Genomic DNA, 25839 nt, shown 5'->3' with positions numbered 1-25839 from the left:
CCGCGGCTCGTCTTCCTCGGTCCCCACCCTCCTGCCTCCCTCTCTCCACGTCGCTCGCTCTCCTCGCCACCGCTCTCGGGTCTTCTCCGCCTCTCCCCCTCCCGGCCGCCCCAGGTCCCTGTCTCTTTCTCCCCCTTTCCTCCTCCTTTCCGCCCTTCCCCGTGTCTCTCTCTCTCCATCTCCCTGCTGCCCTCTTTTCTTTAGGTCTTCAAGTCTCTCTCGCTCTCCGTTTCTTTCTCTCTTTGTCTCTCAGTCTCTGTCTCTGCGGTTCTCTCTAATTTCCCCTGTCTCTCCCATCTCTGCCCCATACATCTCTGCTTCTCTCCTGGCGCCCCCCCCCCCCCCCCGGCTTCCACAGGCCCTCTTATCAGCCCCTTTCCCCCTCCCCCCCCCCTCTCTGAGACAGATCTGGAAGTAACCAAAACCCATATTGTAGTTTCTCTTCTTGCTCCAGCCCCACTAACTTCCCTCCCCCGGGAGACAAGGATGCTTGTGCGCCTGTGCCTGAAGTCATCTGTGTGTGTGTGTCCCCAGCTGTGTCTGTGTGTCTGGTTGTTGGATCATGCCCAGTATGGGGGTGTTATTTCTGTCTCTGTATATGGTGAGTACTGGGTGTGTAAGTGTGTGTGTGCGCGCGCGTGCGCACGCGTAGGCGCCCATGTCCAAATTTCTATATAAATTGCACATCGGAGTGTCAGCACCGGTGTGTGTGTGTGTGTGTGTGTGTGTGTGTGTGTGTACGCGTGCACGTGCTCCTGGAGGTATCACTCTACCCCCTGCCCATTTTTGACCCTTGCCTTTTGGACGTTTCTTAGTCTGAATTCCCCTCAACGGCTCTCCAAGTGTTTGGTGTGGAATCTCCCAAATTGAGGGTAAATGAATGATGCGCCTGGTTACGTCTCTGCTGGAGAGCAGGTCCACAGCTGATTCCTGGAGGAGCCTGGGACCCAGGCAGCCCAGGCAGCCTTGGAAACCAGGGTTCTAATGAGATAGAAATTTCTGCAACAAAAATTTATTGAGCGCCTACTGTGTGCCGGCTGGTGTTCCAGAGATAGAGCAGGGAACAAAAGACAACCTTTCCTGGCCTCCTCGTGCTTACATGCTATCCAGTATGGTGTAGGGAGAGAGAATAGTCTAGGAAATAAATGTGTAAGTATAAAATAATGACTGAAGGGGATGAGTGCTCTGAAACAAAGCAGAATAAGGACGGGGGGTGGGGGATGATAAAAACTGGACAGGGCAAGTCCTCAGAGGAGGTGACAGCTGAGCAGAGACCTGAAGAAGGGGAGGGAGGGAGCCATGGGGAAGTCTGGGGGAAGATCATTCCTGGCAGAGGAACAACAGGTGCAAAGACCCTGGGGCAGGAATGTGTCTGAGGAACAGCAAGGAGGCCAGTGAGGGCAGAAGAGGGCCAAGGAGAGAAGAGAAAGACCTCCGGGATTCATCTCTCACTGCCTTTTTCTACAGCAGGGTTTTTACCCTTTGGTGGCTCTGGAGGGGATATCACCTCAAAGTGGGTGTCAGGAAGCCTGTGAGCTCCAAGTTGCCTGGCAAATTATGGGCTGGGTCCTTATGTGTTCTTTTCTTTTTTTTTTTTTAATTTATGGGGGGAGGAGGGAGGTAATTAGGTTTATTTATTTATCTATTTTTAAGAGGAGGTTCTGGGGATTGAACCCAGGATCTTGTGCGTGGCAAGCATGCGCTCTACCGCTTGAGTTATACCCACCCCCGGTCCTTATGTGTTCTTATAGGGAGATGGCCTGTAGTTTTCATCTGATTGTCGAAAGGGATACTTGACCCACTCAAAGTTACCAACCATCACCCCAGAGAGAAATGAGACAGAGATCCAGAGAGAAAGGGACAGAAGTTGGAGGAAGGGGACAAAGACCCAGGGAAAGGAGAGAAAAGAGATGGGGGACAGACAGAACCCGGGGGGGGGAGCACCTGAGAGGGCCAGCTGGAGGCAGCATACCCACCCCTGCTGGGCTTGCTAAGGATATTTTCTGACCCTCATAAACAGCTTTCCCTCTGCCGCACCCTGCTTCTCTGACCTCCTCCCATCTTGTGGAAATTAAACAGAACCACCCAGGCCCCCCGGGGCAGGGGGGAGAGAGCTGGAGCAGATACAGCAGGAGGGCTTGGGGTTAGGACAGCAGCAGCACCCAGGGGGCGGGGGCCAGTGGAGGGCTGTGAAGGAGGGCGAGGATGATGGCCCTGGTCCCGCTCAAGCCCCCGGAAGTTCCCTCCTTATCCACCCAGGGCTCAGCTTCCTCTCCAGCCCTGTCCCTTGGTTCTGTCTCTCCCTGTATGTCTCTCTCCCCTGACCTTACTCTCTCTGTCTCATCCAGGATCTCTGTCTCTGTATCTCTCTCTTCATCCCTGACTCTGGTCCTCTGACCCTCCCTCACCACACCACCAACTCACCTCCCTGGCTGACTCTAGGTCTCTGGGAATCTGGGGTCCAGATCCACCTCAGACCATTTTTTCCCTCTCTGGGCCTCAATCTCCCTATCAGCTGGGTGAACAGGGGGTTTGAGGGGTGGGGAGTGATAGCAAATGGTCAGACGGGAGGGTGCCAGGATGCCGGGGGCCTTGGCTGAGTCCAGGGTCCTCAAGCCAGTGGGTGCTCCCCCTTAAACCGTCCCTCGGGTGACGCTGGCCCTTTAAGGAAGGCAGAGGGGAAGGGGAGAGCCTTTAATCACTGCCACACACACCCCGCCCCCCCATATAGGGGTTTTGGAGCAGAAAATTAATTTAAATCACTTTTTAATTAAAGATGCAAAGCTCTTCTGTGTGCGCCTCCTCTCCCCTCCCCCTACCGCCCTCTCAGCCGAGGCTCCAGGTTGGGGAGCCAGGGGTCTGGGCCCTCAACCTTGCTTTGGGTCTTTGGGGGTGTGCTGAGGTCCCCTCACCTAGGCTGATTCTGCAAACAAGAAGGGTGACCCGATCTGACTGTCCCGGTGGGGGGGGGTGGATGGAGGGAAGGAGGTGGCTGTGTCTGAAATGGATGGGGGTCTCAGTGAGGCCAAAGTGGGGGTGTGTCTCAGAAAAAGGCAAAAACAGAGCGGCAGAAAGAGAGCAAGAAGGAAAGGGGGCCAGATTGGGTTCCAGAACAAGACAGACAGGGGAGGGTGTAGGAGAGAGAGGAAAGAGGGAGGGAGAGATGAGACAGACAGGGACAGAGAAGACAGGAAACAGAGATCAGAGTTATTTCTTCCTTTGCTCTGAGCTCAGAAGGACCCTCTAGCCCCGCAAACAAGGAGGAGGGGCTTGGACTCTCAGGCATAAATCTTTTTAATTAAAGAGATGAGCGAGATGTTGGCAAGGGGAAAACAGGGGTGTCTGGGAAAGAAACTGATGGGGAAGGGGGAAGCTGAAGGGAGGAAGTAGGGGGAGACTGGCTTTCTCAATCCCTGCTGCCCCTAGTCTGTCTGTCTGTCTGTCTGTCACACAGCACATACACACACTGCCCCATCTCTGACCTCAGGCCTCCTCTGCAGAGCTGTCTCCCTTAAATGGTCCTCCCTTAAATGGGCCTGGCTCCTGGCTGGTGGGTGCCCCATACTTGCTGTTCCAGCTGTGGCTGCAACTGTGAGGTAATGTTGGGCCCTTACACGCGGGTGTCTGGAAGCATCTTGACTGCCTGTGTGCATTTCTGTGAGTGTGTGTGCGCGCATGCGCGCACAGACTCCCATGTGAGCACCAGCCCTAGGAGAGGTCTCACCCCCTAGCTCCACCCTGTCCCCATTTTCCAGATGGGAAGGGCCCAGGCCTGGGCTAGGCCCACCCTGTCGAGCCGTCCATCAGTAGATCTGGTGGAACTCCCTGGGTCTCCCCAGTGGTTTTCCCTAGTTCAGCCACCAACCTCTCAGTGGTTTGGCCAGACGGTCTCGCTCACTTCCGCCCCCCGCCCCCCCACCTGAGCACTGGCCACCCGGGCTGTGCCCACCAGGCAGCAGTCATCCCCAGGGATTCCCAGCGATCCCCAGGGTCGGCTCTCAGGGGCTGCGGGAGTCCAGGGAGTGAGCAAGGACCAGCTCAGGGCCACCCTGGTCCTCTCTCTGGGTCCTGCCAGCTCTCTGCCTCAGTTTCCCCTTTTATCAAAAGCTGCGCCTCTCCTCCCTTGCTCCTAGTCTCTCTCCGGGGCTCTGTATCTCTGCTCAGGAGTGGCAGGGGAGAAGGGGTCCTACATAAGGGGCCCTCTGTGTCTTGGGTGTGTGTCTGTCTTTCCGTCTGTCTTCCTCATGTTTCTCTCCCTCCATCTTTTTCTCCCTCTCTGTGTGTCTCTCTTTCGCTGGACACTCTCTTTTTGTCTCTGTCTCCATTTCTCTCTCATTTCACTCTCTGCTCTCAGTCTCTCCCTCCCTCTCCTGCCCCCACCCCCTCTCTGGGGACCTCTGTCTTTGTGTCCTCACCTTTCTCTATCCTTCTGCATCTCTCTGTCTCTCTGCATCCCCACACCCTGTCCCAGGTTTCTGCCTTCCTGTTTCTTTCCCTGGCCCTTCCTAGACGCATCGCCCCGAATCCCCAGTTCCTCCCCCTGTGCCTGGCCTGGCTCCAGGAGAAGGAAACATTTATCTTGGTGGCCACCCCCCCCAACCCGGCGCCCGCCCCTCCGCCCTCCACCCAGGCCCATCCATCACCCGAGCTGGCGACTCCGGCGGCTCATTTGTCACTGCTGCCTGCCGCCCCACCAAGCAATCATACCATTAGCCATGGCTGGGCAGAGGCCACCAGGAGGACTGGGCCTGACCCGGGCGAGGGAGGGGCATAGGGCCGTGACTCCCCACCATCCCCCTCCTGTCTTTCTATCCTTTGGTCTCCTTTCTGAATCTCCCCTCCCCCTCCTCCTGCTTTCCCCTCCCAGCTCTGCTCTGATTTCACTGCGTCCCCCTGTCTTGGGTGTCTGTCTGTCCATCTGTCTGGCTGATGTGTCTATCTCTCCATCTTTTTCCCACTTTCTCTGTGTCTCTGCCTCCATCTCTCTCTCACTCTCACTCTCGCACTCAATCTTTCTTTTTGTCTCTTTTTTCTCTCCCCACCCGACTGTGCCCCCCCATCTCTCTCTTTCTCTGGGGACCTCTTGTCTCTCCGCCTCTGTGCCCCAACCCTAGATTCCTGGTGACTCTTTGTCTCTATTTTTAATCTCTGTTTCTCCCTTCCTATCTCTCTCCATCTCTGGGTCTCTCTGTAAGTCTAAGCCTCCATGCCTGTCTCTCTCTGTGCCTCCCTCTGTCTATGTCTCTGTCTTCCCCTCTGGCTCCCTCTCCCCTGCCTCGCCTGGCTCTGGTCCTGTCTCCAAGGCTCTTCATCTCTGGTTTGCTCTCTGCACATCTCCCTGGTTTTGTGTGACTTTCAACCTGGCACCATCTCTGCCTGGATTTCCCTCCCCTTCCACCTCCCTCAGCACTGCGTTTTTAGGGCTCTGAGTTTTCCCCTCTCTTAGCCTCAGTCTCTGTCTCCTCCTGTCTGTCTCTGTCTCTGTGCCCCCTCCCCTGATGTTTTGTTCTGGGCCTCCTCCTTCCCTCCTCCCTCTTGCCTCCTTTCTGTTCTCTTCCCTTCTGCCCTCAGAGAGGTCCCTCCTCGCCTGACCCCAGCTGCCCCTTTTCAATCCATCATCCTTGACATTTCCTTCCCTCCACCTCAGGGAGAGAAAATTGCAGGGAGAAGGCGGGGGTGGGGGGAGGAGGAGCAAGAGGGCGAGTGCCCTGGGAGGCGCTGAGGATCGAGGTTCTGGTGGACTGGGAAGCCTATCCCTTTCCCAGCACCAAGCCCTAAGTCTCTGGAAGTCCTCCTTGGAGTCTAACTTCAGTCCTCAGGAGGATAGCAGGATGCAGTGGACGTGCCAGGAGCAAACCCTTCCCTGTTCCCTGGAGGGACCAGAAGCTGTGTGCATGGAGGTGCGGAGAAGGCAGCTGGGGGCGTGGGGCTGTGGCAGGGGAAGGCCTGGGCACGGTTATGCCTCCCCTGTTGGTGTCCATGTATTTTCCCACTGGAAGAGGGAGGCGGTGAGGCCCTGTGAGCTGTGGATGCCCCATTCATACCTCTATGACCCAACAGCATCCCCATGCTGGCACCTGTGTTGAGTGCACCCCCACCTCCACTGAATGCGCCGTCCGACCAAGGTAGGGGTGGTCAACTCTTGGAAGCAGCTCTCCCCATCAGCAGCCAAGAGTTAGTGAATAAACACCCCAATTTTCTCAGCCTCAGACTGGACACCCAAAAAGAGTTCTGCAGAGTCCCCTGTGGACCTCATCGCACGAGGGAGTGACCTGCTCATCAACACGCCCCTTGGTGGTTTCCTTCCCCGTCTGCCCTCTGGTGTTTCCTGGGATCACCTCGTAAACAAGCCACTTGCCTCCCATCCTTGCCTGGGGCTGGCTTCTCTGGAGCCCAACCTTCAGACAGAGGCCAAGCGGGGACAAGGTGGATGGGAAGAAAGGGAGAGCGAGGGGAGAAGGGACCTCCCCACCCCGTGATGGTTAATTGTATACGCCCACGTGGCCAGGCTATAGTGCCTGGATGTTTGGTCAAACACCAGCTTAGATATTGCTGTGAAGGTGTTTTTCAGAGGAGATTTACATTTAAACCAGCTGATTTGGAGTAAAGCTGATTAACTCCATAATGTGGGTGGGCCTCACCCAATCAGTTGAAGGATATAAAAGAATAAGATTCCCTGAGAAAGAGGGAATTCTGCTTCCAGACTGCCTTCAGACTTGAGCTTCAACCTCAGTGCTTTCCTGGGTCCCCAGCCTGCTGGCTTGCCCTGCAGATTTTGGTCTTGCCAGCCCCCACAATCACATAAGCCAATTCTTTAAAAATAAATCCTTTACTATCTATCTATCTATCTATCTATCTATCTATCTATCTATCTATCTATCCATCCATCCATCCTGTTGGTTTCATTTCTCTGGGGGGACCCTCACTAATATACTTCCCAAACCAAAAATGCTATGACCATATGAGACATGGAAAAGAAATAAAAAAGATGCAGAAATGCAAGACATAGCATCTTTCAACAGATGAATGGATGAGCAAAATGTGGCACTTTCCTCCAGTGGAATATTACTTATCCGTAAAAAGGAATGAACTACTGATCTATGCTATCCATCCATAGGATGGATAAGGACCTTGAAAACCTTACACTGAATGAAAGAAGTCAGACACAAAAGATCACATATTGTAGGATTCCATTTTGGTGAAATATCTAAAATCAGCAAATCCACAGAGACAGGAAGTAGATTAGTGGCTGCCTGGGGCAGAGGTGGGGGCTGAATGGGGACTGACTGATAATGGGTTCGGGGTTTCCTTTCGGGCTGATGATAAAAGTCCGGAACTAGATAGTGATGGTGGTTGCAAAACACTGAATGGACCAAATGCCACTGAATTATGCAGTTGAAAATGATTAAGATGGTACATTTTATGTTGTGAGTATTTTACCACATTAACAAAAAGAGTTTAAGATGCAGTGACACAAAGAAACTAAGAGACAAGCAGCAGCGATGAATTAGCTCTCAAGATGGCATACTGGTTTCCTGTGGCCGCTATGACAAATTAGCACGAACTCAGTGGCTTAAAACAACACAGATTTATTCTCTCACAGTTCTGAGAGCTGAAGGTCCACAATCAGTCCCAATGGGCCCCAGTCAAGGTGGCAGCAGGGCTCCAATCCCTCCAGAGCCTCCAGGGGAGAATCACTTCCTCTCCTCTTCCTTCTCTGGGGGCAGCATTCCTTGGCTTGTGGCCACATCACTCCAATCTTCAAGGCCAGCATCTCTGAATCCCTGCCTTGTCTTCACGTGGACTCCCCTGTGGGTAGTACAATCTCCCTCTGCATCCCTTTATCAGGATCCACATGATCCAAAATGATCCAGGACCATCTCCCCACCTCAAGATCCTTAACTTAATCATACCCACTATAGTCCTCTGTTGTCACACCAGAAATAGCCACCAACCATTCCTCCTCTCCTTCTATGCACACTCTCCACCCACCAAGAGGTGGTGTCTATTACCCTGCCCCTTGAATCTTGCGACTTGCTTTGACCCACAGAATATGCCTTACTTCCATGCTGGCTCTCTTGGGAGCCAGGCACCATGCAGCAAAGTTGTTGGTCTAGCCAACTAGGGCAGGAAGGGGGTTACAGTGAGAAGTGAAGTGGCCCAGCCCACGGACAGTGCCCACTGCCAGCCACTAATAGGGGCACTTTGCACATCCCAGCTCCCACCAAGCTCCAAGATGAACGCAGCCACACAGTGACCTCAGCCAACACACTTACCAACACATAGAATTGTTAAAGCCATTGCTTTAAGCCACCAAGTTTCAGGGTGGTTTCTAATTCAGCAGTAGCTAACTGATACACAGAGACACAAACACAAGGGTAGGGTGGGAGAAGGGACTGACATTTGGGAGCAGAAAGACAAAGAGAGAGGGAATGAAGATACAGCTTGAGAGAGCAAAGCAGACAGAGAGAGAGGTGGAATTAAGGAAATGGAGGAAGCAGTGTCAAAAAGAGACAGAGATCTTAGGAAAGAGAGAGACGGAGGTAGAGAACAGTGCACAGACAAGACGCAAAAAAGAGAGAAATGGAAATTGTCGGGAAAGCCACAGGCTCCCATCACCAGCCCCAGCTAAGCTTTCAGCCAACAGCCAGCATCAGCTGTCAGCCACGTGCATGAGTTATCTTAGGAGTTAGTGAGTTGCCTTCAGATAACTGTAGCCTCATCTGACAGCTGATGGTGATCTTGAGTCAACTCATAGAGCCTAAGTGAACTGAAGTCAACCACAAAACCATGAGAGATGTCATTTTAAGCCAGTAAGTTTTGGGCGTTCTGTTATGTAGCAACAGATAACCCAGAACAGAATGCTTGGGGTGTCGGGGAAGGCGGGTGAGGAAATTGGGGGAGTAGAGGGAGGTCTTAGGCTGAAGATTTATTTGAAGGAAACAAGCTAAGGACTTGGGGAGGATTGTTAGAAAGATGAAGCAGAAGAAACATGGGTTTCAGAGTTTGGGGAAGGTTAGAGGATTCAGCTGAGGACCTTCATCTCGGAACAGGTGATGCAGAGAACCTAGGGGCTCTTTAGCATTAATTTCAGTGGTGATTTCATCGAGCACCCATCATCTGATTGGTTTTCTGAGCATCAACTTGGTGAGTTCCCTCAGACCTTTCTGCAGAAAAGACTGTTCATTGTCCTTCAACATCCAATCTCTCACTCTTCCTTAAAAATCCTCTTAAGATTTTTAGCATGGTAACTCAGAACGAAAGCAACATTTTTTCCAGCTCCTCTTGCAGCTAAACGTGGCCAGATGATTCAGGTCTGGGCACTGAGATGCAGAAGGAAGCAATCTGTGGAGCTCCTGGGTCAAAGCCTTCCAGAGGATGGTGGATCCTGGACCTCTCCTCTGCTCTCCATTCTTCTGGTTGGAGGCTGATGCCGTGCGGTGCGCCATCTTGGACCAAACAGATGAGGGTCATAGTCTAGCTGTGCCAGAGCCACAAGGCAGGAGCAGCCTGGGTTTTTTTTTTTCCCTCCTGAAATAGAGTTGCCATACCAGTTGTGAACTGTTACGCAAGAGAAATAAGCTCTTATCTTATTTAAACCATTATTATTTGGATCCCTGTTATTCACATTGAAACCTGTATCTAACTGCTATTAATAAAAACATGATTAGAAATCTGTTCCAATGGCTTACATACAGCCACCCTCTCCAGGTTCCTGAAGTCACTCCCTTCTTTTGCCCCTCAGGCTGGTGGAGGGTGACAGCTCTCGCCTCTGCTAGCCCCAGGCGGCCCCCGCCGTCCCTTGTCTGCACAGCCTGGCTAATAAATATCCCCTTCTACGCTCCCCTCAGTCACCCAGTGCAGCGCCACTGGGGCCCTGCTGCGTCTTGCTACAGAGTCCTTGCCCTCACAAGTCCCAGTGTGATTACCAGCACCTTTAGCACCCTGTTTGGCATATGTCCTCCACTGTAGTGTGAGCCCGGGGAGAGTGGGGCCCAGAGACATTTTGGTCACTGCAGTGTCCCTGCACAGTGCCAGATACAGGGCAAGCATACAATGGAAAAAGTGAATGAAAGCATCCGAGGGTCTGGAGGGAGAGGAAGGAATACTGCCCCCCACCTCCATCCATTCCTTCTCCTCTGGGTTTGGTGACTTAGCAACTGGGACTCGGGTTCATGGGGCACCTGCATTTCTCTGTCCTTCTGAGGCTGATGTTCTAGAACGGCCGTTGTGGGGCCCGCGCGGGTGTGTAAGTGAGCAAGTCATCTGGGAATACCTGGAAAGTGTAACTATTTCCATCTATTGAGCTCTTACTCTGTGCCAATTATTATTCTTTAAAAAGTATATATTTAATGCAATAATTCTGTGAAGCAGGTCCTATTCGTCATTATTATTATTATTCCCATTTTCCAGATGAGGGAACTGAAGCCCTGAGGAAGTAAATCTCTATGCTGTGTTGTCTCCCATGACAAAGGGTTCAAATTGCTCCCAAGCTGAGACCGTTGGAACTCCTTGCATCCAGGTGAGAATCATAGCCTTTGGGGTGGGATGAAGGCACTTCTGGAATGTTCCACATCCCAAGCTCTGGCGACACCCGTCTTTGAAGTCAAGATCTTCCTCCTCTCCCTAACCCCAGACTCACTCCTTGCCCTGCCTCTACACCCCTTCTCCTCGTTCACGTTGGGTGAATAGAAGTGTCCTTGCCCCACTCTGAACTTCATCTTCCTGTATTGCTGCCTTTCCTTGCTGGGAGACTTTGGGCAAGTTGCTTTGCCTCGCTGAGCCCCAGTTTCCCCACCGGTAGAAGAGGGGTGACTCCAAGGACTGGAAGTGGACTGAGGCTGTGCCCAGGGGAGCCCCACATGGGGCTGGCATCATAGGTGCTCCCGAACTGTCCTCTGCCGGCGGCACTGCTCTCACAAGCTTCAGTCCCGGATTGCCGTGTTAGGCCCTTGCGTTCAGTGTCCTCCTGCTCCACACATCTTCCCATCTTGCAGGAAAAGCCCTCTCATGCCCACGGCTTCCTCTAGGAACTCCCTTCTTCTCACGATTCTGCAAAGCATGGTCTCCATGCGCTGACTGGTTCCCCAACTTCCACGCCCTCCTCACTCTAGATCAGCCTGACTTCTGTCCCCACACCCTCCCTCCAGCTGCTCTGTCAGAGCCTAAATCCAAGGGTAGCCTCTTAGTCCTCATCTTCCTGTACCCTTCCACAGCCTTTGGCCCTGTAGATCATGCCCTCGTTCTGGAAACTTCTTTCAGCTTCGGGTACCCCAGTCTCCTGGCTTCCCACCTACCTCTCTGTCAACAGGTCTCCCATCTTCCATGTTCCCCTTAGATGTTGGGGCTCCTCAAGGCACTGTCCATTCCTGGGCATCCCCGCCCCCTCCTGTGACTTGGTGACACTTCACTGCCAATAAATGCTAAATCTCTCTTAAGTGCAGCCCCCTCTCCTGAGCTCCAAGTGTCCCCTGGATGTGTCCCCTCCTTGATGCTTCCTCTGGATGGCCCATAGGCATCTCACGTTCAGCATGTACTCGCCTGAATCCAGCATACCCTCCAAACCTGTTCCGACTTACCCACCCTTCACTCCCCAAGCCCAGGAGGGACCTCACTCTCTGTGCTGGAAATTCTCCACCTTGCCCACCCCTCCCAGATCCACTCCCCACTCCCCCTGTGCCCACACTTCCCTCTTGCTTGCAGCACTCAAACACTTGCAGGACTGCAAGAAAGTCATTAACTCCGAAGGCTGCACACTTTTACACAGGCTGTGCCCTTTATCCACACACACACACACACACACACACACACACACACACACACACCTCTTCAAATTTCCAGATTCTGAGAAAGTTATCTGTTTTCTTTAGGAAACCGCGATCAACCCTAACGTTCCTGCTCAAGCTAGGGTCCTCTTTTGTGTTCCCAGGATACACAATGTCGAGGAATAGTTTGTGGCTGAGGGAAGCTCCTGGGTGATGGATGGGGCCGTGGCTAGAGAAGTTTCTGGACCAGCGGGGGCGTGGCTAGGAAACTCCTGGCCCTGTGGGGGCGTGGCTAGTGACGCTCCTGGGTACTGCGTGGGGGCGTGGTTAGGGGAAGTTCGGGGCGGACCTTTAGAGTGGCTGGTGCTTGTGGGTGTCTTCTGCAGAGGATGGAGGAGCATGGAAAAACCCAGATTCTTTGGTCTATTTCACAGTTGCCCAAATCTCAATCAAAGACCTCATTAGCTTCCTCCTCCTGAATCCCAACTTCCTACGTGAAGGCTGTTTTTCAGGCAGAATTTCAAAGTTTTATGGCAACTTGTACAGAAATCACAAAGAAAAGAGACAGCGACTGGTGCTGATGAGCCAGGAGTGGAGAAGGGGAGTGGGTAACAGGTCTGCAATGTTGGGACTGATGCACAACAGGACGACAGGACTTTAAAAACCTGTGGGAAGCAGGGTGTTATGGGGGTTGCAGGGTCTTCCTCAGGGTCCCAAGAAGTGGGCAGCACTCCTCACACCCCAAGTGTGTCCTTTGGGCAGGAGACATCAACAGTAAGAAAATGCAGATGGCCTACCAACAGATGGGTGGCCTCCAAAGATAAAAATACCCACCCAGATCCCCTGGCCCCAGTCCCACCCTCCCACCAACCCCTGCTCCCCATCAGGCAGAGAGGTGGCAGCATTTGCTGGCTTGTAGCATTGGTCCTCTGGGACCCTCGGTCTCCTCTTCGAGGATCCTGCCCGGATTGGCTGGCACTGAGGGCAAAATGAGCCTTCAAGATTCTCAGGGGAGATTGGCTGGACTCCCTTTGATTCCTGGCCTCCTCCCCACAGCCAAGTCTTGGCTGGGGGAATCTGCTGCCCTCTCAAAAGGAAAGTCTGTCACCCCCCTTTCCCCAAGTCATGCACCCTCCCGCATCCCCCCTCCCCCACACACACTATGTACACACACAGGTCCTCCCCTCCAAGGCGTGGCTGGGCTCTCAGAGGTAGTGGAGGCATTGGGGGTGCTGGAATGTGAGAAGTTACAGGTCCAAGATGTGCCTCCTCCACCTCTGAACCCCCAAACTTCTCCCCTCCTTTCTCCAAGCCTCAAGAATTAGCGTCCTCCCAAGGGCCTGAGTGGAGAAATCAGGGAAATGTGTCCCACCTATGTGCCCCCATCTGCTCCTCCCCCAACCATCCCCCCAGGCTGACGAAGCTCCCTGAGGGTTGAGGGAAGGGCTGAGATCTGTCACATTCTGGGATGAATCAGCCTCCTTTAAGGGTTCCCCAGGGAGGACTAAGCTCTGAGGCCCGGGGACACAGGTCTGCAGAAGACTGGGTCCTCTGGAGGAAGGGGGACTTTATGGGATGGAGCAAGGCTGGGTGTCTAGGGAGAGAGATGGGGGATTCTGTAGTCACGGATGGGGGAGGGTTCTCTGGCGGGGAGGGAGGGGCCTCGAGGTGGAAATTTCTCCAGGTAACAGAGCCGGTAACTAACAGGGATGGGCTGGAGTTACAGATAACTGCAGGGGCTGTTCTTCGCAGGAGGAGCTGAGGAGGCTCCCAAGGGTGAGGGAGGAGGCTGTTAATGGGGACCTAAGACCTGGGGCGATCGCTTCCCCGGAGTAAGAGAGGCCGAGTCCCAGGAGAGGAGGCTGAATCTCTGGAGGACAAGGGAGACGCAGTCCAGCGCGGATGCAGCTGTCTCGAGGGGGAGGCCGAGTCCCGGGGCAGGGCCCTAGAAGCCCCGGATGTGGCAGTAAGCCTCGAGGCTGGCGAAGAGGATGTAGAGGAACCAGAGGCCCAGGAAGAGCGCCGTGGTGGCCAGCTTGGGGCCGCGCGGGCCGCCCAGCTCGCCGCCGATGTGCGGCCGGCGCCGGTACAGCAGCACGGCGATGCCCACGAAGGCGAAGACGGTGAAGAGCGTGACGGAGAAGGCCAGCGTGCCGGTGCGCACCTCGAACGGGCGGCCCTGCACCGCCCAGTACACGGCGGCCACCGACCAGGCCACGCCCAGGCCCAGGAAGACGTTCACGGCGTTGGAGCCCGTCACGTTGCCGATGGACGCGTCGGCGCACTGGTCCTGCAGCGCGGCCACCTTGCTGGCGAACGTGTCTGGGGGGGGGGGGACGACAGCGACACTGCGGGTCAGAGGGACTCCGCGGGTCCCCCAGGGGCGACGGCATCCGCCCGGCCCGTCGCCTGCTTTCCAGAAGGCCCAACAGCAAGCACCCTACTGGCCCGAGGATCCAGACTCCCCACCCCAGTGTCCCTCACGCCTCTCCTCCCACTCCTGTAGCTCCGTGGCCTCGACCCCACCCAGGAGGCAAAGTCGGTCACCATCCCGATGCCTGCTTTCTACGGGACCAGCTGCCTGTTTTCTGTGAAACAAGCCTGCATCCCACGGGATCCACTCTTGGGAGCTCACCGCTCTTTCTATGGAACCCGCTGCCTGCTTTCTGTGGGACTCAGCCTGCTTTCTGTGGGACCCACTTCACAGTTTCTAGGAAGTCCCCACTTTATTTCTATGTGACCCCCTCCCATCACCTGTCTCCTCAATGCCTTGCCACATTCACTATGTGGAATCCATCCCCTGGTTTAGTGACTCTATAGCGCCCACCCCCACCCCGTTTCTATTCTGCCTATATTCTATGGAGTCTGCTGCCTGCTTTCTGTGGGACTCAGTCTGTTTTCTGTGGGACATATTACCTGGTTTTTGTGGAACCCACTCTCAGTATTCTATGGGGCCTCTGCCTACTTTCTATGGGACTTGCTGCCTGCCTTCGGGGGGAATCATTCTCTGTCTCCCACGAACCCACTGCAGGTGTTGCTTCAGGCCCAGTCATCCCCTTGCCACCTGACTGGACAAAATGAATGGCAGGCCCCAACGACAGTATCCCTTTCCCATCAGTTCCCCCATTGGTTTCTGTCCAGCAGACAGCCTGGCCACTATGGCCTCTACCTGTTCCTGAGCATCTAGCTAAGATGGCCAGTCTCTGGTCTGGAGGGCAGACCTCAGAACCATTCACCAATGGCTGCTGTTTACAGCGCCACCACCTGCTGGCTGGGCCCACAGCGCCACCACCTGACTGGCAAATACATCGATGTGAAAAAGAAATGTGTCTGGTGGTCTCCTGCCTGTAGGGATTCTAGTCTTGGCCACCTGATTTCAAAGGGCCCCTCCCAGATTTTTGGGGAAGATGGGATCACAGCCCTTGTGTTTCAGTGGGACATACACTGTAGTCCCTGAGGACTCACTGTCTTATTTCTATGGTATCTCCTCCAACATCTGGTTTCTACTCTGCCCCTCGTCTTAGTTAAAGCTTTGAGATTCATTGCCCTGGTTCCAGCCATGCCCACCAACAGAGGTGTATGGAATCTTCCACCTGGTTTCTTAGCAGTGGGGGAGGGAAGGGGAAATTAATATTTTCTATGGACTCCACAGACTTGTTTCTAGGAAGTCCCCCCCTTATTGCTCTGGGGCCCCACTCCCATCAACTGTCACTTCAACACCCTGCCATTTCCTCTCTGTGGAATCCATTACCTGGTTTTTACCATCTCCCATCCCTTAGCTCTACCCCAACAAGTGGTCTCCCCAGGGGTTACCAGGGATGGAGGTGCCCAGGGCCACGAAGACTACGGCGTTGACAGAGTCCTTGAGGCCAACGGTGCAGCCAAAGTGGGAGGCGAGGTCCCCAATGAGGGCGGTGAGCAGGCCGATGACCAGGATGCAGACGCCGAAGCAGGCCCAGCCATGGCAGTACTCGGTGGGGGGCACGCAGGCGAACAGCACCTTCCAGAACACCGTCAGGAAGTGCATGACGTAGTCAAAGCACGATGGGAGCCGCTCCTCCCGGGACCCGTCCTCCTCCTCCTCCTCGTCCCCTGTGGGCACATGACCCAGCTGGTGCACACACCCATGCCTCCTTCCTCACCTCCAGAGCCCCTGTTTTGTTCAGCTTCCAGACGGCTGTGTCATCAGATGCATTACTTTCCCAGAATCCTTTGCAGCTAGGAGAATGTATGGCCCTGGGAAAAGTATTCCTTTTCCCAGGATCATTTGAAGCTAAAGGGGGCCATGTGCCCAGCTAAAAATATCCAGTTTCTCAAACTCTCTTCTGCTAGGGGTGGCCAAACCCCTAGCTAAAAATATACCTTTTCCCAGAAGCCTTTGCAGCTACTGACAACCACGTCTGCGGCTAGAAATATTCACTTCTTCTGATTCACTGCAGCTAACAGTAGCCACATGCTCACATGCTCAGCTAAAGGTGCTCAGTTTCCCAGAATCCCCTGAATCTAGAGAGAACCACATACCCAGCTAACATTAGTCACTTTCCCAGAATCCCTTGAGGCTAGCAGCAGCCTTGTCCTCAGATAAAAATATTGACTGTCCCAGAATTCCGTGCAGCTAGCAACAGTTATGTCCTCAGCTATTTAAATACTTGCTTTCCCAGAACCCCTTGCAGCAGTGGCCATGTGACCCAGTCTGGCAATGAGACAGAAACAGAGGGTTTGAAACAGAGGGTTTCCAGAAAATTCTAGCTTTTCTGATATGGGTACTGTGTTATGGATGTGTTTTAGAACTTTTATGCCTCATCCTTGTTTGTGTCACCTACTGTGACCAAATTTGACCCACTTTTGACCTGCAGTGAAATGCAAATGAAATGTTTTGTCTACCTCACCTGAAACTGATAAGCATAAAGTAATGAATGAGAAGCAAAGAACATTCTTGAGCGTGCCAAGCATTACATCTGGAAGGATGCTGATAAGAAACATTGTAACCCCTGACCAGCCACTCAGAGCAAGTCATACCAAATCCTGAAGCCACTTCCCACGGTCCCACCCAGTGGCTCCTTGGAATGTCGGGGAGCAGAGGACAGCTGGTGGTGGGGCAGGCAGAGAAAGACTGATGGATTTGGGGATTCAGGTCATATATCCCTTTCCCACTTATCTAGCTCACTTAGCCATTGGCTTGTTAAAGAAATAAATGCTTGAATTTGTAAATGCTCTACTAAGTGGTTTGTGAGGTTTCTTCATTCTGCATCTTGCAGCTCAAAGAATGAGGTCTTGGCTGCAATCCCAAATAAAATGGAATTGGAGACTAGAAATGGAAACTCAAATGCTACAGCCCTCTACCCCTTTCTATTTCCCTGCTTCCTCTTTCTTCCTGCCTGGAATGTGGATTGATACCTGGAGGTGCAGCAGCCATTTTGCAACGATGAGGGCAACAGCTGAGAATGGGAAAGATATAAAGAAGGCGCCTGGGTTTTTAATGACATTACTGAGCTGCTGCTAACTCTTTATTGCCTCCTACAGATTTTTTTGTTCTGTGAGAAAAATAAACTGTAGTGTGCTTAAGCCACTGATGGTTGAGTTTTCTGTTGTTTGTTGCTGAACACATCCCTAACTGACCACACTGAGACATGGCTGTGGTCAGAGCAGGGAGGACACACTCTTAGGAGGGAGGGGGCTGCTATCACTCTTTCTCCTGGGCTTTTCCCTGCCCTGCTCCAAATCCTGCCTGGGCTTCCCATTGAGCTCAGACCCAGGCTCACACTCCCGAAATCTGCATTCCAGTATGTGTAGCCTCTGGCCTCTGCCTACTTCTCCAGCCTCTCCCATATAGAGGGAACCTCACCAGTATGCCTGTGGTTCTGGAGCCAACTCTTTGCTGTCAAACCCTGGATCCACTGTGTGATCTCAAATCAGTGTCCTAACCTCTCTGGATGTCTATCAGAGAAACAGGAGTAATAATCAGACCTGCCCCAAGGGAAGGCTGTGGTGACTACAAGATTCAGGTTATGCCTTATGCTCTTCACGGGCCTGCACATCTCCACTGTAACTGTCATTGTTCCAACCAACTGTTGTTGAAGGCCTCTTCCAGTGCCTGGGAGGGATTCAAAGATGTTCAAAATCAAGTCCAGCTTGCAAAGAACTTTCCATCGAGAAAGGGAGGTTGAAGGAAACACAAAACACCTCTAAGTGCAAGATGGTTCATGAGTCATCCCCTAAGGAAGCGAGAACCGCCCTTTGCCATCAGCACCTCAAACAGCTTCGTGCTCACGTGAGGAATCAAGAGGCATTGGTTGAACAAAGTGTAAAATGATCAAGCTCCAACCCAGACACTCGGCATAATTAGTTACATGAGTTTATACCGGAAATGGACTTCAAAGTTGCCTGACACTCACTACGTCTTCATCATCGTCATCATTGTGATGATCATCACTGTTATTGCTACCGTTATGGTTGTACTCCCCTTTCACTACTTTTTCTGATCTAATGACTGGCTTTCTATAGACTCATGGCCTCCACGACAATCATCTCACACCCACAATTTCACGCAACACTCTTGCCTTCACTAAGCCCCTAGAGGAACCACTCTGGCTCCCCAGTGTCTTCGGAATGAAGCTCAGATTCCTCCCCACATCCTCCAAGACCCTGCACGATCCATTTCTTGCCAGTTTTGACAGCCGCAACTCACACCCCATCCCATCCTCTCCCTCTTCCTTCCACAAGCTCTACCTCCAGGAGCTCCCCTCATTCAGAATGCTCCATAGTTCCCCGGGTCACCAAAAATGACAGCCAAGCCTCCTACTGTAGTTTATAAGGCCTTTGGGGTTTGGATCCTACTCACCTCCAGCCTCTTCCCCGGCCTCATCTTCGTACCTGAAACCAGACACCCTCCCCAAATATGTCATAATCATGCACATTTCCAGACTTGGTTTTCTTTCTGCCTGGCTCCCTTCTCCTGGCTAACTCCTCTTCCCGTTTGAAGACTCAGATCAGAAGCCCCCTCCTCCAGGAAGCCCTCCCTGACCTTCAAGCTGGGTCAGACACCTGATCTGGGCTCCTGTAGCTCCCTGGGGCCCCCTTGTCCAGCCCTGTCCACTTTCTTGTGAAAAGTCTGTGTTCTCCACTGGACAGTGAGCTCTGTGAGGACAGGGCCCAAGCTGTCATGGTTACTTCCTTGTCCCCAGCAGTGTCCCTGCCCAGGGCTGGGTCCAGAGAATCCTTCGGAAATAGATGTCAAAAGAATGTGGCTTCGGGAGGGAGAAGCCACTTTGTTTCTATTAAGCCTAATGTCTGGTACTTTTCCACCCCGAACACCTGGTTTCTGTTGATCCCACCGACCAGTTTCTTTCCAACCACAGTTCTTTCGTTATGTGTTTTTTGTTCCCACCAGCTTGGCCCCCCGAAGGAAACTTGATGTTGTATAAGGGACATAAGTCCTGCGTCCCATCCTGGCCCTTTCTGGATTCCCTGTGGGACTTCAGGTTAGTCCCTCTAACTCTCTGGGCCTCAGTTTCCCCAATCTGTATCACAAAGGGCCAGTGTTGGTCTCTAGGGTTTTGTCTGTGAACCCAAGTGTTATCATATATCTGGTCACAGGGGGGCAGTGTTGGCCCGTCTGAGCCCTAAGAGGGTGAGAACTTGCTCAGGTGGGAAAGCTAGGTGCCCTGGTGACTGTCTCCAAGGCAACAGAGGAGCCCAGGCTGTGTCTGGCGAGGCCAAGCCATTTAACCTGTTTCTACCGTCCAACTGCCTGATGTCAGGAGAAAGCTGGGGTCAGGACCCCTCCTCCCCACAGCACTCCGCCTCTGCCCCTGTCTCTGCCAGCTCTCTCTCTGTGTCTCCATGTCTACCTGCTGCTCTCTCCCTGGTCCTCTGCCTCTTCATTCTCTACATCTTTCATGCTGTCTCCGCATCTCTGTCCTTCTCTGGGATTCTGTGTGCTTTTCTTTGTGTGTCTGTCTCTCCCATTTGTATCCGTTCCCTATCTTTTCCTTTGTCTTTCTGAATCTCTGTTTCTTTTTGTCTCCCTGTCTTTCCTGTCCTCTTTTTCTTCTCTATTGCTCTCTGTCCTCTCTTTGTCCCTCTTTCTCTCTCTTTCATTTCTCTTTCTCTGTCTCTCTCTGCCTCTCCAGCCCTCTCTTCTCTCTCTCATCCTCTCTCCTCCCTCCCCACTTACCTGCGCTCACCGTAATTGCCTCTAAAAACTGCTCTCTCCACGAATGGGTCCCAATCACCAAAGCCAAGTTAGTTTTCTTGATGAGTTTATCCACCGTGTTCTGGGGATGAGAGGGTGGGGAGAGACCATTGCTTATGACCACTCCACTCCATGAGGGGTACTGGGGATGGGGGCTCACACCCCATGCTCAGGGGTCCTCAACCTTCTGGATCCTGGTTCTACCAGCAAGAAGGGATGAGGGAGGTGTGTGCTGTCCATAGTTCTAATGAAGGGACTTGGAGGATGGTCTCGGACCATGGTTGATCCTCCTTCACCCCTCCCTTGTGACCCTCATAGTTGATCCCCTCCTGGACTTCCCCCAAGGAAATGACTCATGCAGGACTCCAGGAAGGTGAGGTCCCAGAAAATCACCTTAAAATCATATGACTCCTCGATGATGACCTCCAGCCGGCAGTTTTCCCCAAGAACCGGCTTGCCCATTTCTGCTATCCTCCGAGCCTCTTCCTCCTCGGCTGTGAGTTTCCTGTCCCCATCCCCTGCAGTATGAGGGATGGGAGTTAGACTCCAGACTCCAGGGAGGCCTACCTACCTGGGCCTGCGATGCCTTTACTGCCTGTTCCCATTGGTAAAGAAAACTCTGTCTGCTCTTTTCTGGGACACCTCCTTGGTGATGCTTCTGCAGCCTGCCCTAGCCTCTCATCTGACCACTGTCTTCCTCAACCTGACACCCAGCTCTCATGGGTTGGTCCATGAAATTAAGTTGGTGTCTCTGAGGTTCCTATGGTGGGGACTGTGTGACCTTGTGGGGTGCCTTAGTTTCTCTGTGCCTCAGTGTTCAAATCTATAAAATGGGCACAGTAACAGTACCTATCTCATAGGGTGGTTGAGAGAGTAAAAGGAATTAATTAATGTGCTTAGAACAGTGCCTGGTGCACAATAAATAATCAAAAATGTTACTTTCTTTATTATTAATATCACCAAACATCATCATTACCATCACCATCCTGGGGAGGAGGCCTGGTCTCTACATCCAAGCTCTGAAAACATCTTAGAGCATGTCTGAGGTGGTGAGGAGAGAGGGGGATTCCCGATTTCAGGACAAATCTTGGACCCAGAACCACCTCCAACTGATACTGGGCTCATTTCTCTCCCCAGAGGATGATGATCCTTTGCACCAACCCAATTCTAATTCTCATGAGAAAGCCACCCACCAACCAGGAACACTCTCAGGAAACTACCTGAGGGAGAAATGACTTGTATTGTGTTAAGCTACTGGGATTTGGGGGCCTATTTGTTATAGCAGCTTGTATTACTTACCCTGACTAATATGATCTTCAGTCTAACTCCTAATCCTAATCCCAAACCCCAATTCTGATCTCCAAATCTACCCTGCTATTATCTCCAAGACCCTGACCCTAGCTAGTCCCAACTCTCACCCCAGTCTCTGTGGCCCCAGCTCTAGTCTCAAATCCCTCAAACTGACCTCAAAGTCAAACCTCACCTTTGACCTAAATCTGACCCCAATTCTAATCAGATCCTACCCACAAACCCAGAAACCAATCTCCGTCTTAACTTTAATTTTGACCCAGTCTTAATTCTGATCCCAAATCTCAACCCCAACCCAGTCCTAATCACCCCCAAATCTGATTCCTTCTGACCCCACCACAAACCTCAATCAGATTATATGATTTACTCTCCACTCTCAATCTGAACTACAAATAAAACATGATCTTGGTCTCCACACCTCTGTCACCCTAACCCTAACCCTAACCCAAACTCACATGGGCTCCACAAAATTTATCTGACCTCCAACCTGCCTCACACCTGCCCTGGAGGGGAGCTTGAGGCTCTGACCCTCCCCCAAGACCCCTCCTCCCATGCCCCCCACCTCCCACCAAAAGCCAAGAGGTAACTTCACTCACCTTGATTGAGTAGCAGGGCTGGGGAGAGACAGAGACAGGGACAACATGAGATCACTTCCCTGGGAAGCTCAGATCTATGAGCTTGAAGGCTCCCCCACAACTGAGCCTCCAAGGGTTCCCCCTCCCTGGGCCCTTTAACTCTCCCGCAGCCCACCCATCCCCCCTCACCTGAAATCCCTCGCTTAAGCCACTGTGGCTGGCCCAGCTCGATGAAGAAATTATCCTTTTTCTCATATTCCTCGTCATCAACTATCTTCACCTGAAGGGTTTTCCTGAGTGAAGAGGCAGAAAACCCAGCATAAGGCCCCCTCCCCTGAATCACCAGATAACTCGCTCATTAGCCTCCCAGTTTCCCAAGGACCTGCTCCATCTCAGGCTCTGTAATCTCGTTTCATCCTCACGAGCACCCAGGGAAGAGGCCGGAGACTCTCTTATTATCCCCCTTGGACGGGAACAAGCTCAGAAACAGCTGAGGAAGCTGAGCTTTATTAAATAGCAACCTGAGGGATCCTGATAAAACCCAAGTTAGATTGGGCCCTTCCTCTGTTCAAAATATTCACGTGGCTCCCATTTCACCCAGAATAAAAGCTGAAGTCCTGAGAATAGCCCACAAGGCCCCGTGCGGTCTGGCCCTTGTTCCCATTCTGGCCTCCCATCCTTCTCCCCCTTGCTCACTCACTCCAGCTACACTGGCATCCTCACTGTTCCTTGAACATAGCAGGACTGTCTGTGCCTCAGGGCCTTTGCACTAGCTATTCCCTCCACCTAGAACACTGTTCCTCCATGCTCACTCCCTCAGTCCCTCCAGCTCTCTGTTCAAACTTCACTTTCTTTCTCAATGAGACCCACTCCTACCACCTTCTTTAATGCTGAAATCCACCCCTGCCCCTACCCCAGCTGCCTTGGCCCCCTTGCCCTGCTCTGTGTCTTCTTTGTTCCAGATCATCTTCTAACATACTATCTAATGTGTTCATTTTCTTTATTGTTTGCCATTTTTCTCTTCACATTAAAATGTAAGTTCCATAAGGGCAATACCTTTGTTCATTTATGTTCTTTGCTGTATCCCCAGTGCCTAGAACAGTGCTGGGCATATAGTGTGCCCTCCATGAACAGTTCTTAATTCAAATCCCTCAGCCCGGGAGACCGTTGGCTCTCTGCCCTCTGTCCTGATTACATTCAGAGGGCTAACCAAGGGCTAATTGATTTTCTCAGCATCCCCACTGCCATGGTAACCAGGGGGTGGGAGGGGAGAAACAGCCAGAAGTTATTTGTTCCCTTCAGGTACACAACCCACCCCCCTTGATCTTGAAAGACCCACAAGCCCAAAAGCCCACAGCTCTGCCGCTAGCAGCTCTTTCAGCTGTAGGAACCACAAGGCCTGGCCCCAGAACCCAGAAACACAAACACCCAGCCCACACAGCCACCCGGCAGAGGAAGCACAGCCAGCCACACCTCCCACGCCCACACGCCATCCTACCCTGCAGCCATTCCCTATGCAGTGGCAAAATCGCATAGACCAGATGCCAATTAGCACAACACCCCCACTGCAGCCTCGGCGACATCGCCAACCTGTAAGACCCCTGCTGGGGTCCCATGTAGACTCTCCTTCCTTAAATCTCACTCTTTTTGCCTCCTCATGTCTGTTTATTCCCTTCAACGTCTCTCTCTGCATTTCAGTCTCTCTTTCAAGCTTCCTTTGCCTTTCTGCCCATCTTTTAGCCTCTCTGTGTCTCTCTCTCCATCTCTCTGACCGTCTCTTCCCAGCTCTCTGCCTTTCTTTCTGTGTTCTCCTCTCCCCCTCTCTGTCTCTCATTGTTCATAGAATGGAACAGCCAAAGTCAACACAATCTAAGCAAAACGGGTCTCAATAGACCTAGCTCAACACACACACACACAGAACAGAGACACTCATGCAGACGCACACAACATGGTCACGTGGGGACATACGCCCACTTCCACCCTCTCCCATTCCCGGTTTCAAGATATTTAAAATTTTCTGTGGGTGAAAAGAAATGGCGCCCGCGATCTGAGTGGGCTGGGAGCTGTCCGCGGTGCTGAAACACTGTGGCGAGGACGAGGGTCTCCCGAGACAACGCTCCTCACACACTCTGACACACGTAGACAGCTGCCGACACGTTGGCACGCTGACAGGGCGACACACATACGCCTTCCACGCTCACTCTCTTGCAGACACGCCGTGATCCACTGACATGCAGTGACACACGTGCTGGCACCCTGACAGATGTGCCCTCACGGGACCCAGAAGGAGGAAAAACCCAACTGGCAGGGGACAGTAAGAAGGAGTCGAGGCAGACAAGGGCAGGACTTCCTGAAATCAAAGGAAACGGCCTTAGGAGTATGGGATTAACAGATACCTACCACTCTATATGAAACGAGAAGCAACAAGGATTTAATGTACAGCACAGGGAACTATATTCAGTTTCTTATAATAACCTACAATGGAAAATAATTTGAAAAAGAATATATATATGGGGGCTGGGTGTTTGGGGGTGACAACAGCCCTGACTCCCTCCCTCTCCCTCCCTCTCTCTCTCTCTCTCTCTCTCTCTCTCTCTCCATGACTCTGGCTGTCTCTCCCAGTCTCTCTCTTTCCTTAGGTCTCTTCTGTCTCTGGGTGTCTTGTCTGTCTGTTTCTCTCTTGTAGTCTCTTTCTACCACCCCAACTCTGGGCATCTCTCTTCCATCTCTGTGTTGATCCTGCCTGGGGCCAACTCTCCAGCCCGGCTGCTTCCAAGCATCTCTAATTAACGCCTGCCCGTCAGAGGAAGGATATGTTTCCCTAAACGCTAATTAGCCTCCTGTTCTCTGTCTCCCAAAGCCACAGCTGGAAGCATGGGTGGGGGCGGGGGACAGAGGGTGTCCCAGCCTGGGGAAGCCTTGTCGGGGAGGAGAGGGCCTGTGGGGCCTTGGCGGCAGGAGGAAAGCTGTTTGAAAGCGGTAGACTACGAAAAGGACTGGAACAAGCAGAAAGACAACTCCCTCCACCCCCTCTGCCTCTTGGGGGTGAGAGATGGGGCTTGGAATGGTGCCCTCAGCCGCCAACCCAAGCTCTCAACCCAAGCCAGAGAGAGTGAAAGATGAAAAGATACAGAGTCCATGACTGAAATATAACCCGAGTCAGAGAGCTAGATAGTGGGGACAGAGATCTAGAGATTAACAGAAACCCAGAAGGAGACTGCCGGGAGCGAGAGACGCAGAGACGGGAAGGGAGAGATGGAGAGACAAGGAGAGCAGTGAGAAGCTGAGCTGGAGGCCAAGCCACAGAGGCCGGGAGGAGAGGGAAGAGGAGCGCAGTGGGGGCTCTGCTTGATGGGAAGAACGTGGGCGGCAGGAGGAGGGAAACAGACGGGCATGTGTGGGCGGAAGGTAGCGGGCCCAAGAGAGGAGGCACCGTCTGCATCCCAGGCAGGCGAAGTGGGGGATGTGAGGCTGCAGGCACACATGGGAAAGACTCGGGCATCTGTGTAAGGGGGCGTAAGGTGGTGGCCGGGTGTTTGGGCGTGACAACAGCCCTGACTCTGTTTTAGCGCATCTGTCTGTGATTTTGTGTGTCTGTAATGTGCCAGTGTGCTTGTTGGTTGTATCTGTGTGTCTATGTATGTATGCCTGTGTATCCAGCTCACCTCCCCAGACTCCACTCCACCCTCCACAATCCCAGCCCTCCAGTTTCCCGTGTCTCCCCAAGCTCTGGCCTCACCTTCCTAGGCCCCCTTATTACTACTCTGTCTTTTCCCAGAGCCTCTCCCACATTCCCCTTACATCTCCTACTATTTCCCCAGGTTCTTCCTCCAACCCAGAAACTCCACCCCTTCCTCCTATCCGCCCCGCAGGCCCCGCCCATCTTCTTAGGCCCCGTTCCTTCTTTCTTGTGTCCCTACCCAAACCCCACCCATCTCCTGCCCCTTCTCCATTCCAGACTCACGCTCCATTTCCAGACATTCCCCTTATCTCCATT

General features: G+C 52.8%; 1 protein-coding gene across 2 annotated transcripts in view; it reads right to left on the bottom strand.

Annotated features, from left to right (window-relative positions):
- Positions 1-11891: 11891 nt before the first annotated feature.
- Positions 11892-25839, bottom strand: part of SLC8A2 (solute carrier family 8 member A2) — a 34392-nt gene continuing 20444 nt past the window's right edge. For both annotated transcript variants that reach the window (XM_032485674.1, XM_032485673.1), the window contains exons 5-10: positions 22032-22135; positions 21864-21881; positions 20353-20477; positions 19942-20041; positions 15579-15857; positions 11892-14087 (exon numbers count right to left, since the gene is read on the bottom strand). In XM_032485674.1, the coding sequence (XP_032341565.1) occupies positions 13711-14087; positions 15579-15857; positions 19942-20041; positions 20353-20477; positions 21864-21881; positions 22032-22135 (1003 nt within the window). In that variant the 3' untranslated portion in view covers positions 11892-13710. The remainder of the gene's footprint in view (positions 14088-15578; positions 15858-19941; positions 20042-20352; positions 20478-21863; positions 21882-22031; positions 22136-25839) is intronic.

The sequence above is a fragment of the Camelus ferus genome, chromosome 9 (genome assembly GCF_009834535.1).
Source record: "Camelus ferus isolate YT-003-E chromosome 9, BCGSAC_Cfer_1.0, whole genome shotgun sequence".
Taxonomy (NCBI): Eukaryota; Metazoa; Chordata; class Mammalia; order Artiodactyla; family Camelidae; genus Camelus; species Camelus ferus.
The sequence above is the reverse complement of the archived record's forward strand: the minus strand, read 5'-3'. Positions and strand labels throughout refer to the sequence as shown.